This window comes from Pongo pygmaeus, chromosome 21, assembly GCF_028885625.2.
Source record: "Pongo pygmaeus isolate AG05252 chromosome 21, NHGRI_mPonPyg2-v2.0_pri, whole genome shotgun sequence".
Classification (NCBI taxonomy): Eukaryota; Metazoa; Chordata; class Mammalia; order Primates; family Hominidae; genus Pongo; species Pongo pygmaeus.
Window position 1 is genome coordinate 14998096 of NC_072394.2, and position 14335 is coordinate 15012430.

Genomic DNA, 14335 nt, shown 5'->3' on the forward strand with positions numbered 1-14335 from the left:
TGAAAGCCATTCATATGTTTACTGGGGCACACACTCTCTGGGTAAAGAGCATCCCTCTGCCTGGACAGCTGCTGCTCTAAATTCATAAAAGCACCCTTCAGGGCCCGCACACATAACCAGAATTATGTCCGCAAACCCTCCCAGAAACCCATTCCAAGAAAAACATTCTGCTCAAGGATAAAAATCACAGCAAGTTAGAGAAATGTCATTCTTTAAGCTGTTGTCCAAAAGTCTAACACATACTGCTCGCCCTAGCAGAATCCAGACGCAACCAGGCATGCATTTGTGGTAAATTAATTTATGCCTCAAGAGGCTAACATTTGGCTGTGGCAATGGGCTCTCGCAAAAGTATTGCAAACACGTGCACCTTCTGTCGACCCTTATTTTATTTTGTCTCTCAGTTAGGAAAATAGGAAATCTGATTGATTGGTTTCCCAGTGTCCATGCTTTCCTTTTAGTTAAACTCTCCATCCACATTTGAGTAAAACATTGCTGGATACACTGAAGCTGTTCAATGTCTTAGGGCAGCAGATTTTAATATTCCACTTTGTAACATGCATGAGTGTTTCATGTAGTTTACAGCAGTAAGGTATTTCTCCAGTGACAAGAGGCTTACTCTGTAACTCAAGGATGAAGTCTTAGACCGAGTTTGTGAAACCCATGGCCCATGGGCCCAAGGTGGCTTTGAATGTGGCTCAACACAAATTTGTAAACTTTCTTAAAACATTATGACTTTTTTTTTTGCAATTTTTTTCTTCAGCTCATCAGCTATCTTTAGTGTTTGTATATTTTATGTGTGGTCCAAGATGATTTTTCTTCTTTCAGTTTGGCTCCGGGAAGCCAAAAGATTAGACACCCCATTTAGACCATCTTGTGAACAGTTGTGGATTCGATGCAAGCCTGTGTATGACAGTTTTCCTTCACATCGCCAAGCGCAGAGGAGGCAGCGCATGAAGGAGACAGGGTCTCCACCTGGGTGTTGCCACAGAATGTGCTCAGCAGCTCTGAGCATCACTTACCCTATAGTTTCTGCCTTGGCCACACATTGAGATGACCTGGATGCTTTGAATACACATCCACGCCTAGGCTCCGCCCCCAGAGGTTGTTTTAATTATTCTAGGGTGGGACCCAGTTGTCAGTACTTTTTAAGTGCCCCACATGCTTCTAAGCTAAAGCTGAGAACCACAAGCTGGCACTTTCTTGACTAACAATTCCTCATCTACATCTTAGAATAGCACCTCTCAAACTGTGCTGAGCACATGAATCCCCTGTGCTTCTTGTTAAAATGCAGATTAGGAGCAGGAGGCCATGGGATGGGGAGCCTGAGACGCTACATTTTCTTTTCTTTTCTTTTTTCTTTTCTTCCTTCCTTCTTTTTTCCTTCCTTCCTTCCATCCTTTCTTCCTTCCTTCTTTCCGTCCTTCCTTCCTGCCTTCTTTCTTTCCTTCTTTCCTTCCTGTACTTTTAATTCCATTTATTGTTTGATGAGTCTATTCCTGTGCCATAAGTTTCCATTTCTTCAGTTTCTTCTGGGCTATCTTTTTCTTCTGCGCAGCCTCTTCTGGTTTAGGAACAATTTGTTCCTTTTCAATAAGGCTCATCTCATTGTGGCAGGCAGAGCTCACACATGGGTTAACCTGACCCTGAGCTCTGTGAGTCTGGCCACACATCTTGGGTACTTTGTTCACCTGGCTATGCTCAATGACCAGAGAATCTACATGTAAACCCTTATGTTTAGCGTGACTCTACATTTTTAAGCATGTGCAGCAAACATTCAGCACTCTTTTTGGGCCACTGACCCTGTGTCCAGTCCCACTGTTTGGCCTGGACACACCTACCAGCTCCAACTTTGTAACGTCAGAATGGTACACACTGTCTCTGTAAAGTGACATCTTTCAGATACTGGGTGGCTCTTGATATATGCATACCCTGATGGCCTGAGCAGTTTCACAGGTGTTCTTCAATGAACATGAAGATTTGAACCTCTCAATTTGCCTGAGTTCACATTTCCACAGATTGTCAGGCCACTTAGGGGAACAGGAAGATGTTACATTTCTAACAAGCTCCCGGGTGAGGCCAATGCTGCTGGTGAATGAACAACCCTTTCAGTAGCTTGGATCAACCTCTGAAGAATCTCTCTCCTCTCCTCCCCTCCCCTCCCCTCCCCTCCCCTCCTTTCCTCTCCATTCCTCTCCCCTTCCCTCCTCTCCCCTTTCCTCCCCTCCACTCCCCCCCCTCCCCTCTTCTCTCCCCTCCCCTCCTCTCCATTTTTCTCCCCTCCCCTCCCCTCATGTCCTCTCCTCTCCTCTCAATTCTCAAAGGGTATAAAAGGATATTTTTATGGTTAAAGGATAAACATTTACTGCAGGGATACTTTGTTTTGATATTTAAGTATTCCTCTTACTTGTCAAAACATTAAACCAGACAGAAATACCATGCACCCCCTTAGCTTGTCTCCCTGTCACCTGCCTGCCAGGTTCCAGCTGCTGCCGTGACTGCGTACTTTGGAAACTGAGTGGAAGACCCAGCCAGCTGCCCAGAGCCTCGGGCATCTGCCCATGTGTGCCCAGCTGCCCCTGCAGCTTTAGTCTGTGGCACATTAAGCTCTTGCCCTTTTTAGAACGGAAAAAAATGAAATGAAGAAGTGATAAAGGGAGTTCCAATTTAATTTTTCCAGAAGGACATAAAATCAAAGTACATAGAGTAATACAGAAAGGGCAGCTGAATTCACTGGGGAGCTTTTCTCCCCCTTCCCCCATTGTCTTCAATTCTCTCCTGGTTTTGTCCCAATTTTTTGATTTTCTAAAAAACAAATTAAAATAATGAAAACAGAGCTTAAACCCAAAGCAAGAAGACAACCCTTTATAAAATGTAATTACAAATCGCAACCTCTAATCAGACCTTTTAAATGGCATGCCTCACTCTAAATTGTTGTATAATGTTTTTAATAGCCAAATGCACATCACTATTTCTTATTACAAAATCCATTCACAAGGTAAAATACTACATTGCACTGCAGGGCTGAGCATGAGGAGAGCTGGTCTCTCCCAGCCCACTCTTCCTCCCAGCTCTCTTTCCAGAGGCAACCAGTTTGAAGCATTTCTGTTCTTAGTTTTTCAGTGGCTACCTGCATAACTCCAAATACAGTAATATGTTTATAGAATGTCCTTCCTTGCTCTGTCAACTTCAGACATTATCTACAACCTCTCCATTTTCGAAGATGAAGATTTAGCTGGCTCACTTTCCAGACATTATAACTCCTTCTCCACCCCTCCAATCAATCTTGATCATTTTTGTTGGCAAACACACTCTGGTTTTGAAAACCCCTCTGAGATCACAGGGCTACTCTCTATGACTCATGGACGGTCATGGAGCAGCAGAGAGATGCCTGCCCCAGGCCTAGATTTGAGGAACCTCATAAAGAGGAAGAACAAAAATGTACCAACTGAAATCAAATGAGCTGGTGTTGAGCATGAGAAGACTGTGGTATGGACTGTTCATGGGTGGGGGGTCACTAGCAGCTGACAGGTAGGGCAGGTACTTCCAAGCAAGCAAGAAGAAGAGCTGGGACTGTAGTATACAGTGAGCTTGATGTAGGTTGGCAATGTTACATTGTCTCCAAAGGGGTTAATCATGTCTTAGACTGGGTCAGTAATAGTGTGGCATCAAGAATGGTGCAGCCCAGGTGACGGCCTTCTACACACAGCAGGGAGGAAGGACCCATCTACACCAGTGCTATACCTCCCAGTAAGAGACCTGAGAAAGACACTCCCCCGTGTCATTTGACAGCACCTACTATATAGAGATCTCACTTTGAGAATGATTACAGGGGAAAATAAAAGCATGTAATCAAAGGAAACTGGCTGTTTTAAAAATGGCTGCAAATTCTTTGATGCCTCTTCCATCTAAGACGTAGAGTCTATGTCTCCTCTCCTTGAATCTGGGCAGCCTTGTGACTGCCTCGGCCAACAAAGTGCAAAGGTTGTGACATGGTGTGACTTCTGAGACCAAGTCACAGAGGTCATACAGTGCCTCCTGGATTGTGGCAGCAGTCGCTCCTGGAGTCCTGAGGTGCCACATGAGAAGTTCTGATGCCCTGGGGTTGCCATGCTGGAGACACTGTAGGTGAGCTCTCTGCCTCCCAGTCCCCACTGATCCCAGCCCTTCAGCCAGCCTTGCAAGGCACTGGGCATGTGAGTGAAACAATCTCAGATCCTCCAGATCAGTCCATCCACCAGCTGAAAGTTGCCAAGTGACTCTTGTCCACAGCACACAGAATAAAAGAATTGCTCATCCAAATGCTACCCAAATTTCTGACCAACAAAATCATGGAAAGTTAAGAAAGCAGTTATTTAAGCTACTAAGTTTTAGTGTGAGTCTGCTGAACAGCAAAGGACAACTAGAATAAAAAGATAACACAATAAGAGAAAGAGAACAATACAATATTTGGAAAAATCAGAGGAAGAACATAGTTTTGAAAATGTTGAAAAATTCAGGCCACACACACACACACACACACATGCACATTGCAGGCAACTATTTATCATCTTCAGTACAATTTGATCACCTGGCCTCTGAAATGGGAGCTGAAGCCATTGAAAGAGCAGAGGCAAAGCTGAGAAGGCCACAGATGAAAAGGGAGATGGTTGAATAAGAAAGAATTAAAATGAAATCCCCATCAAAGACAGAACTGCTGCTAAACAGTTAGTGATGCTGAAGACAAAGCACCCCTGGAGGGCAGAAACAGAGGACAAAGGGATATGCTTGGTTCAGGAGAAAACAGGGTCTGATAGGCATGGAGGCAGCATAGAAATAATTGGTTTTCCTAAAGAAGAGACTCAAAGAAAAGGAATAGAGACAATAATTAAAGATATTCTAGAAGAAAACCTTTTTACTCGAAAAACATATTGTCCAGCTGACCACATTCTAGGCAAAATCAAAGAAAAATTTTCTCAGTTATGTTCTGACAGAATTTCAATTCTTTCTTAGTCACCCATCTCCCTTTTTGTCTAACCGTGTGGCCTTCTTAGCTTAGCCTCTGCTCTTCCAATGCTTCAGCTGCCATTTCAGGGGTTGGGTGATCAAATTTCATTGAGGATGATAAATAGTTTCTCATAGAATGGCAGGAAAAAATCGAACAAACTTCAAAAGAAAAATAACAGATTACGACCTTTCCCTAAAAAAGAACAAAAATAAAACAGATATCAAAATTTTTATCTCCAGCATTAAATAGTAAAAGAAAATGAAACTAATCCCACAGAATTTTGATGAAAAGTGATGATTCAGTAATTATATGCCCACCTAAATCTCTCATATTTGAAAATAGCAGGTAGCCATTCTTTTATATAGAAGGCCTCAGAAAAAAATTATCTTCCATGTTCTTTGCTTAATGTGCACTCAAAATAATGGAGATAGAAAAGAAAATTTAGAACTTCAGCCAGGCGTGGTGGCTCACATCTGTAATCCCAGCACTTTGGGAGGCCGAGGCAGGTGGATCACTTGAGGTCAGGAGTTCGAGACCAGCCTGACCAACATGGTGAAACCCCATCTCTACTAAAAATACAAAAATTAGCCAGGTGTGGTGGCAGGGTCTTGTAATCCCAGGTACTTGGGAGGCTGAGGCAAGAGAATCACTTGAACCAGGAGGCAGAGGTTGCAGTGAGCTGAGATTGTGCCACTGCACTCCAGCCTGGGCGACAGAGCAAGGCTGTCTCAAAAAAAAAAAAAAAAAAAAAAAAAAGAAAGAAAATACAGAATTTCATAGTAGTATAAAAGGACAGATGGCAAGCACCACAAACAATTTAAAAATGTAATCTAAATAATTGTTGTAAATCTGAGAATAAATGCAAAGTAGAAAATGACTCTTAAGCTAAATTAATCTAATAAAGACCAAGAAGTTGTTGAAAACTGGGAGGGAGGTGGCAAGGGAGGAATATGCATTGTCTTAAGTGGAGAAACCCGAGTACTATTTCAGTGTTGACTCTTATATTTAGAAGAAATAAGATTAAAGAATCCTTTGAAACAGCATGAAGGAATTCACCTTCCCAACACTGCAGAAGATGAAAGGGAGAAAACAAAGGAAAACAGACACAATGGTTAAAAGTGAAGGTGTAAACCAGAATGACATAAGGAGAAAAATTCAGTGAATGTCGTGGGTAGATTAAGGTTAGGGCTTCAAACCACTCTGTTATAAGAACCAAGACTCTGTTTTTACACTTAATTCAAAATATAAGAGAAATACCCAATCAAAGGGCAACAAAAGCTTGAAAATAAGAAGATGGTTCAAAGTGCACCAGCAAAAGACTGTCAGGCAAATTTCACACAGCTATTAGAAACGGCAATAATATTAGTGCCCAAGAAAGTGAATCGGAGAAAGAAAAGCATTAATCCTGACCAAGGGTAAAATCCGTGATGAGAATATAGAGGTCATGAACTTTTTACCTGCCGAACATGGTTGTATCAGAGGATGTGCCACAAAAACAGAAGTGCACTTGCAATATGACCTTCGTTGCTTGGAGTCACATTGAAGAAGGGAAGGAACAAGCTGCAGCACAGCGAGGGAGGGGCTCCGTCCCTCCAGATGTGCAGCCAGAGGAGTGAAGATTCAGGGTGTGCAGGATGGCCAGCCAGTCTTCAAATACTTGAAGACTTTTCATATAGAGAGCGAAATTAGTCTTGTATATGATGGCTCTGGGAAACAGATCTAGACAGGCCCCAAAAGTGATGGGAATGCAGTGTTTATTCATCCTGAGGAACAGCTTTCCGATAGAGTGAAAGTCTACTCCAAAGAAAACGGTCAACCCTAGGAGACAGGAGCCTGCTGCCAGGGAGCCTCAAAGCAGGAGAGCACCTGACTGCCGTTGAATGTTTACCGCGAGACAGACACATGGTAACAGATGGAACTCTCACCATACCCTGAGGTCACTGCCATTTGCATCCCCATGTTGTAGGTTAGAGAACCCAGGGTGCTGTGAAGCTTAGGTAGTTTGCCCAGGGTCAGTTAGTAGGTAGGTGATAGACTAGGGTCCAAACTCAGGTGGTCTGGCCCCTGGATCAAGCACTGTCTCTGTTTCGTTCTCTTTCCCTCTCCTTTCCCTTTCTTGTTGCTTCCCTTTATCTCTCATTGACATGGTGCAGGGCTTATACTTGATGGCTTTTAAAAGTCATTACCACAGAGATTCTAGAGCTTAGTATTTATAGCTACAGTCAAATAAGCAGTTCAAAAAGAAAAAGTTTATTTCTTTCTCTCATTAAAAATATCTGGGGAAAAGCAACCCAGGCCCGGTAAGGTGGCTCCCTGATGTCATCAGGAACCCAGGCCCTGCCACCTTTTTTTTTTTTTTTTTTGACAAGTTCTGACTCCTGTCACCCAGGCTGGAGTGCAGTGGCGCAATCACAGCTCACTGCAACCTTGACCTCCCCGGCTCAGGTGATTCTCCTACTTCAGCCTCCCGGGTAGCTGGGACTATACAGGTGCATGCCACCAAACCCAGCTAATTTTTTTTTTTTTTTTTTTTTTTTTTTTTTTTTTTTTTTTAGTGGAGATGAGATCTCCCATGTTTCCCAGGCTGGTCTCAAACTCCTAGGCTCAAGGGATCCGCCTGCCTCAGCCTCCCAAAATGCTGGAACTACAGGTGTGAGTCACCATGCCTGGCCGTCTTTCTATTTTTAATGTGTGGTTTCCATTCTCAGCATCTCAAGATGGCTGCTGTGTTCCAGTCATTCCATTTGCAAGAGGCAAGAAAGAGGAAAGACTAGAGCGTGATGACTTTTCTCATTACCTCATCCAAGGACTCCTGCTTGTATCTCCTGACCACCTCTGAGGTCATGAGTTGGGAAATGCAGTTTTTCAGCTGAGCATATTTCCCAAGAGTCTGTTACTAAGAAAGAAAGGAAGACACAATATTGGGTTAGGCAGCCAGCAGTCCTAGCCACCGTGAGTTATTGCTGAGTGATGGTGGCACTGTGCAATGGCAAATCAGTGTGGTTGAAAAGTTATCTGCTACTCTCCACTCAAAAGTTAGTGGCACTTTAGTTAGTGGCAGAGAACCCTCAGTTTGGATAACCAGTCCTTGTGGCACTTCATTAAATATAACCAAGCCCTTATATTAAAGACTGTTCTCTCCCTTGCCTCTTTTTCCTTTTCAGGGCTGGTGACCTCTCTTGACCAACAGGAGTGTATGGGTGTAAGAAACTTCTGCTAGTTTCTTCTAAATGTCTACCTACAAACTCCTCTTGGTGTTTAAATCTGCTATTCAATGAAAGAAAACAGTATATGATGAACCATTCAGAAAGGAAGCTTCTTTTTACTTTTCAGGCTGGATAGCTCTGTGGCCCCATAAGCACACATGTAAGAAGGAAATTTCTTGTACTGGCTTCTTCTCAATGTCTCCATACAAATTCTTTTTCTGCTAAAAGCTTCCATTCAATGAAAGAACACAGTAAATGATGAACTGATCACAAAGCAAGCTTCTTTTCCCATAGATCGTTTTCTAATTAATTGATGTCTCCTAAACTCTGTGCAGACAAATTTATTTGGCTTTGGAATTTATAATTCTAGCTTCAGTTTTGCCTACTTTGTGAAAATGCCATAATCCCATTAGTTTTTCTTTAATTGCTTTTATTCTTTATAGTAGAGAAGTATGCAAAACAACTCTACACATTTAAGTGCACACAAGAATTATGTGGATTATCAGAATGCAATTACATTTCAAGATTGTAGTGAGCTAATTTTCAATTTGGACCTTATTCTTTTTTCTCCTCTTCCTTTTTATTTTTGCCTAAACACCCACTACTTGAAATGATAACTCACTGAAACTTTTATAAATGAAGTAGCTCTCAATTTGTTCTTTAGCACTGCCACTTTCCGCCAAGGCTTTTTCATTTGTTAAGTCATGACTTATTAAACTGATGTAATGTTACCCAGATTTTATTTTCTTTTATGCTACAATGCTCCTTGTAGTTCCAGTGAGGTTTCAAAAGCCCGAAGCACAGTATTCAGTATTGTGCACGTCAAACCTTTCGCCAAAGCCTTCAGTGGGCTGCTTTATAATAGCTATGAATATAATGCTATCAACATTTTAGTGGGGTATTACTAAACGAGCTATATTACTAATAAGAAAACTTTACCTCTGCAATTTTGGTTACAGTAAATGACCCATTATTTATTTAGTTGTTCCCTTTTGCTAAATATAATTTCACTGCAGCCTCTTAATGGAGAGAGAATATCCAGCTTTAAACATTGGTTCTGTTTTGCTGTTTCATTTTAATTTAATCTAGTTTGAAATTGCATTAAATACATCACGGCAATGTACTAAGGCTTTACAATTTCTATTGAGGAAGTGTATAACCAAAGTTTCCTGTAAGCTGGAGTTTAGTCAAGCCCCATGAGTTTAAGCACCAGCCAGCATTTGCCTGCTTGTCAAAGGAAAAAGAACTTCCTCTGCCCCAACATCCATCTTGACTGCAAGTAAACTTATTGCCTATCATAGCTCTAGGAGTATTCTTGCCTCACAGCCCTGAGGTCTTAGACCCTGAGTGCAGCAAGCCAGTGGGTATCGGTCTTCCACCAAAGGCCTCAGGCTCCCTCTAAGCTGCTCCTCTGCTTGCCCCCTTTTTCTCCTCATAACCGCCACCTGGCAGCCAATTAAAATCAGAGGGACCAAGTGGTGGCCCATTTGGGGAAACTCAGGTCACTATGCTGTTTTATTTGGTTTTTGCAATGACACTTCTTTGTCTGATTTTAATTTGAACCAATATAATAAAAAATCAGGAGTCTACATGAAAACCCAAGGGCCTGGCATTTCTTGGGAAGTCAGATCTGGCCATACTGGATCCATACTCTACACTGGCAGCAACTAGATGGAGCTCAGTCTTGGCTGAAATCTCTGGCCCAAGCACAAACCCTGCAGTTTGCCACAGTATCCTTGACACAGAAGACGAGTATCAGCTATCATCCTTTATTGTGTTTTTACTGTTACTTTCCTTACAGTAGAGGAAAGTTTCTGTTCCCACACACATCTGCATCAAAAATGAGAGAAAGATGGAGGGGAATAAAGAGAAGGAGAATATTTCTCTGACAAGACAAGGAATAATTCTATACTTTTCAAAAGTAAATAATAATCTGTTTCTTTCCTTTTCTTTTCTGCCTAGCCCCTCTATGCCCTTAAATTTCAACCCCAGATATAATTTCTGTGGCAGATTATTTTTGCCAAAAATGGCCACCACATCCAATTCATTTCCATGTCCTCTTCCAGAGCCTTGCCCCTCCTACATGAAGAGGTGGAATCTAGGTTCCCTCTCCTGATCCTGGGCAGGCCTTTATGGCTACCTCCATGAATCGAATATGGTGGAAGAGGCACTGCTCAACTTCCAAGACTAGGTTGGAAAAGAACATGGACCTCTCTCTATTGGCTCTCTCTTTCTCAGAGCACTTGCCCTTGGAACCCAGCCACCATGGTATGATGTAGCACCAAGCTACATGGAGAGGCCACATGTAGGTGTTCTGGCCAACAACCCCAGCTCAGATCCAGCCGTTAGCCAACATCAACTGCAAGGCAAATCATGACAATTTGTTGTCACATTTGAATACCCAGCATATTTTCCAGGGGAAATAAAAAGGATTGAGATAGGTTAATTATCTTCATATGATTTCAGCCCCCAGCCCCTGAGACACCCCTAGCCTCTGAGTCTTCCTAGCTGAGGCCCCAGACATTGTGGAACAGAGACAAGTCATTCTCCACCTTGCCCTGTCTGAATTACTGTCCTGTATAAGCTGGGAGCCTAATGGTTGATTTTTACCACTGAGTTTTGAAACAATTTGTTACACAGCATTACATAACTAGAGCAACTCCCTCTGAGAATTGTTTCTAGGTGCTCCTTCCACCTGTTGTTGTTTTTTTTTTTCTTACTTCAATTAAAGTCTGATTGATTGTATCTGGGGACAGAAAAAGACATACTGAACATTGCTATGTCTACTTTTTTTTTTTTTTTGACCACTGTCACCACTTTATCTATTATCACTGAAATAAGCATTTCTCTAACATACTTCAGGTCCCATGCCCTACAGAGGCTGATATTAGTCAACACCTGACAAACAGGGAGGTTCCCAACAGCAGTCAGCGGCGGTACACGGGGAAAGTTCCTTGCAACCATTTCACTCTCAACGAGGAAGAGGATTGCTTTAAGGCACTGACTTGGATAAGGAATAACTCCATCACTACAGAAGGTAAGGATGTCAGTAACTGTGCATCTCTTCAGAATAACGTTTTATTTTTATAATGAGCCTCATTCTTCATCTAGTTCCAGTATGTAATTAGTGCCTAATTAATTCCAACCAAATCATTCATCTGTCATGCTTTGTTTTCCAGATTAATTTACAACTTGTTGTCATTTTTGGATACCCAGCATGTTTGCTGGGGGAAAGAAAAAGGCTTGAGATAGTTTAATTATCTATAATTATTTTATTATACAAACTGAATATCCGAAGAGCAAAGCATGGCTAAAATCATTAACTAATTAAAGAATAATTTAATAAGCAAACATGTTTAGCAATTATATGGAAAATATGTCTTCTTTTGTGAAGCTGAAAAGACCTAGGAAGAAAAAGGCCTGTATTGGAAGGGCCTTTTCTTCTTTCCACAACCCATTGTTCTCTTTCTTGGTGTTGCCTGGACAGTTCTTCCCACAAATACACAGACTCGAGTTGCATACCACTTTTTAAATCGAAATGAAAAAGTGAAACATTTGTGCAAATGCCTCTGCCACTCAAAAGTGCATTCTCAAGCATCTTTCTCTCTATTGCTTGAATTTCATTGAAATCATTCAGCTAGTGAAACAACCAGAAGAGAGCCTGGCTACCTTTGTGTCTTTAATTGAAACCTAGAAGTCAAGGTTTGGAGATAACTTAGAGCAGCCCCTTTCTTTTGCCTAAAAGTGAGAAGATGGTTAGTGACCTGGTTGAGTTCCACAGCCACCTGTGGTTTAGAGTTCAGTCCAGGGATGTAAAACCACTAAGTGCCCAGAAAGTGGGCATCACTGTGTAAAATTAAACATGCTAATTTATTTAATACATGTATATAAATATAATCTAATTCTATTTGTTAATACATTAAAATTAAATATAATTTATTCTGATTTTTGGTGGACCATTTAGGTATTAACTTTTGCCAAGTTATAACATTTACTGCATTAAGAAGTTACTAATTTACTACATTCAACATTTTAAAATGGGTATCAAATGGCGTTCAATACGTTGCTGGATTCAATTTGCTGATACTATTTATAGGCTGTTTGCCTCTAAATTCATAAATGAGATCGACCTGTAGTTCTCTCTTTTATGCATTGCTTGTCAGGTTTTTGGAATCAAGGGTATGCTCGTCTCACAAAGCATTTTTGGAAGCTCTCTATATTCTTTGGGGATCTGAAATACAAAGTAACTTAAGGATTGGACAGAAATCACCCATAAAACCAACTGCGTCTGGAACCTTTGGGTAGAGGTGGGATATATAGATAGACTATACCGGCAACCCAGATTTTTTAAATGTCATAAAGTATTTCATACTTTCATCCAAGCTTGGAATTATTTTCAGTTTTGCATCTGTGTATGTTAAAACCTGCTTTAGCCTTTTAGTCATTCTGTAGTAATTACCCCATGATCAATGTAGACTCAGAGTATTTTCTTATCAGGGAAAATTCTCTAATCCATGGGTTGGTGAATTTTTACTGTAAAATACCAGATAGTAAATATTTTAGACTTGGTTGAGCATGGTAGCTCACGCCTGTAATCCCAGCACTTTGGGGGGCCAAGGTGAGAGGATCACTTGAGCCCAGGAGTTTGAGACCAGCCTGGGAAACATGGAAAAACCCCAGCTCTACAAAAAATACAAAAATTAGCTGGGCATGGTGGTGTACACCTATAGTCCCAGGTACTCGGGAGGCTGAGGTGGGAGGATCAATGGAGCTTGGGAGGTCAAGGCTGCAGAGAGGCATGATTATGCCACTGCACTCCAGCCTGGGTGACAGAGCAAGACCTTATCTTAAAAAATTTTTTTCTTTTAGACTTTGCAGGCCATATGGTCTCTGTTGCAACTCTTCAACTCTGCCCATTTAGTGAGCAAGCAACTATAGACAATATGTAAATGAATGGGCAGGGTCGTGTTCTGATAAAATTTATTTATGAAACCAGACATGAGCTGTAGTTTGTAGTAACCAGCTTTTAGCCATAACATTTTTGACAAATCATTACCATTTCATGAAGTGCAGACCTCCAAATGTACCATAAGTTCCCCAAAAGCGGAAAAGCCAGTGGTCCAAGACAAAATGCACAGTTCGTCTTTAAGACTGCACACAATCCTGTCAGCCTGCAGTGCTGTGCTTTAACTTTGAACGTTTGTGTGTTTTGGATGTTTGGGCTAGGGAGCATTTGACCAAGAAAAGAGCCTTCGAAAGTGGCACTGCAAGGTCTTAAGGTGGAATGTTGATGGCAGAGAATTTAGACACCCCGAAGCAAGAAGCGCTATGGTCTCTTTCATGTGCCTTTGTATTGTCCTCTTGTTCTCAGATGGGGGAAGAGCATCAGTGTTATTCTGCTGACTTGGCCAGTTGTCAGGGATGGTGATGCTGTGGTGCCCCCTTAAAGGGAAATGCTTTTTCAGATTTAAGACTGACTCCCAGCAGCCAGTGCATAAAGCCATTTGGAGTGCCTGCTTTTGTCCACCAAATAGCCAGGATAAGAAGTATGTGGAAATTAGTTTCCTGTCTTACATGTAGGTGATTTTCTCCAGGTCTGGTGCTTAATGACTCCCCTGGGGCACCTCTCAGGTAGGTGCTCTTAACACTGAAATGCTGGGACCAAGCTCTGGGAGCCTTCAGGGAAACCTGACTTGGCCAAGTTCATTTAACTCTGTGTAGAGGCCCTTTTCAAGTGAATTCTCAAGTAAAAAAAAGTTAAGAAAAAATGTTAACATCTTGCCTTAAAAAAACTTTCTCCTCTTTGTATCTTTTCTGTAATCCAGGTCATACTCAGACATGACTTTAGTCTCATTCAAGACCTTATTCTTGCCATTATTATTCTTGCAGCATCACTGGATCACAGTCCAAATCTCAGAGCAGAGCAGGCCTAGGACAGAAAGCCCGTCCCCACCTGAGCCAAGAACCAACACCCACAGACAAGATTATACCCACAGAGGCTCCCAGGAAATGCAGCAAGGAGTAGGATCCAGCGTGAGAGGAGGCCTCGAGGTAGAGCCTCCTAAATACACCGTTGGCTTCCCTGGCAGGCTGAAATACATTGAGCGGGGAGGGCATTCCATATAGAAATACAAATTCATGCCAA

At 41.8% G+C, this 14335-nt stretch overlaps 1 protein-coding gene and 1 pseudogene across 1 annotated transcript in view; one reads left to right on the forward strand and one right to left on the reverse strand.

The window, feature by feature from the left end:
- The window catches only part of CFAP61 (cilia and flagella associated protein 61), a 313628-nt gene that overhangs the window by 205479 nt on the left and 93814 nt on the right, over positions 1-14335 (forward strand). The window contains exon 21 of the mRNA XM_063659455.1: positions 11053-11227. Coding sequence (XP_063515525.1) covers positions 11053-11227 — 175 coding nt within the window. The remainder of the gene's footprint in view (positions 1-11052; positions 11228-14335) is intronic.
- LOC129021503 (large ribosomal subunit protein uL22-like) lies at positions 1491-1987 on the reverse strand (annotated as a pseudogene).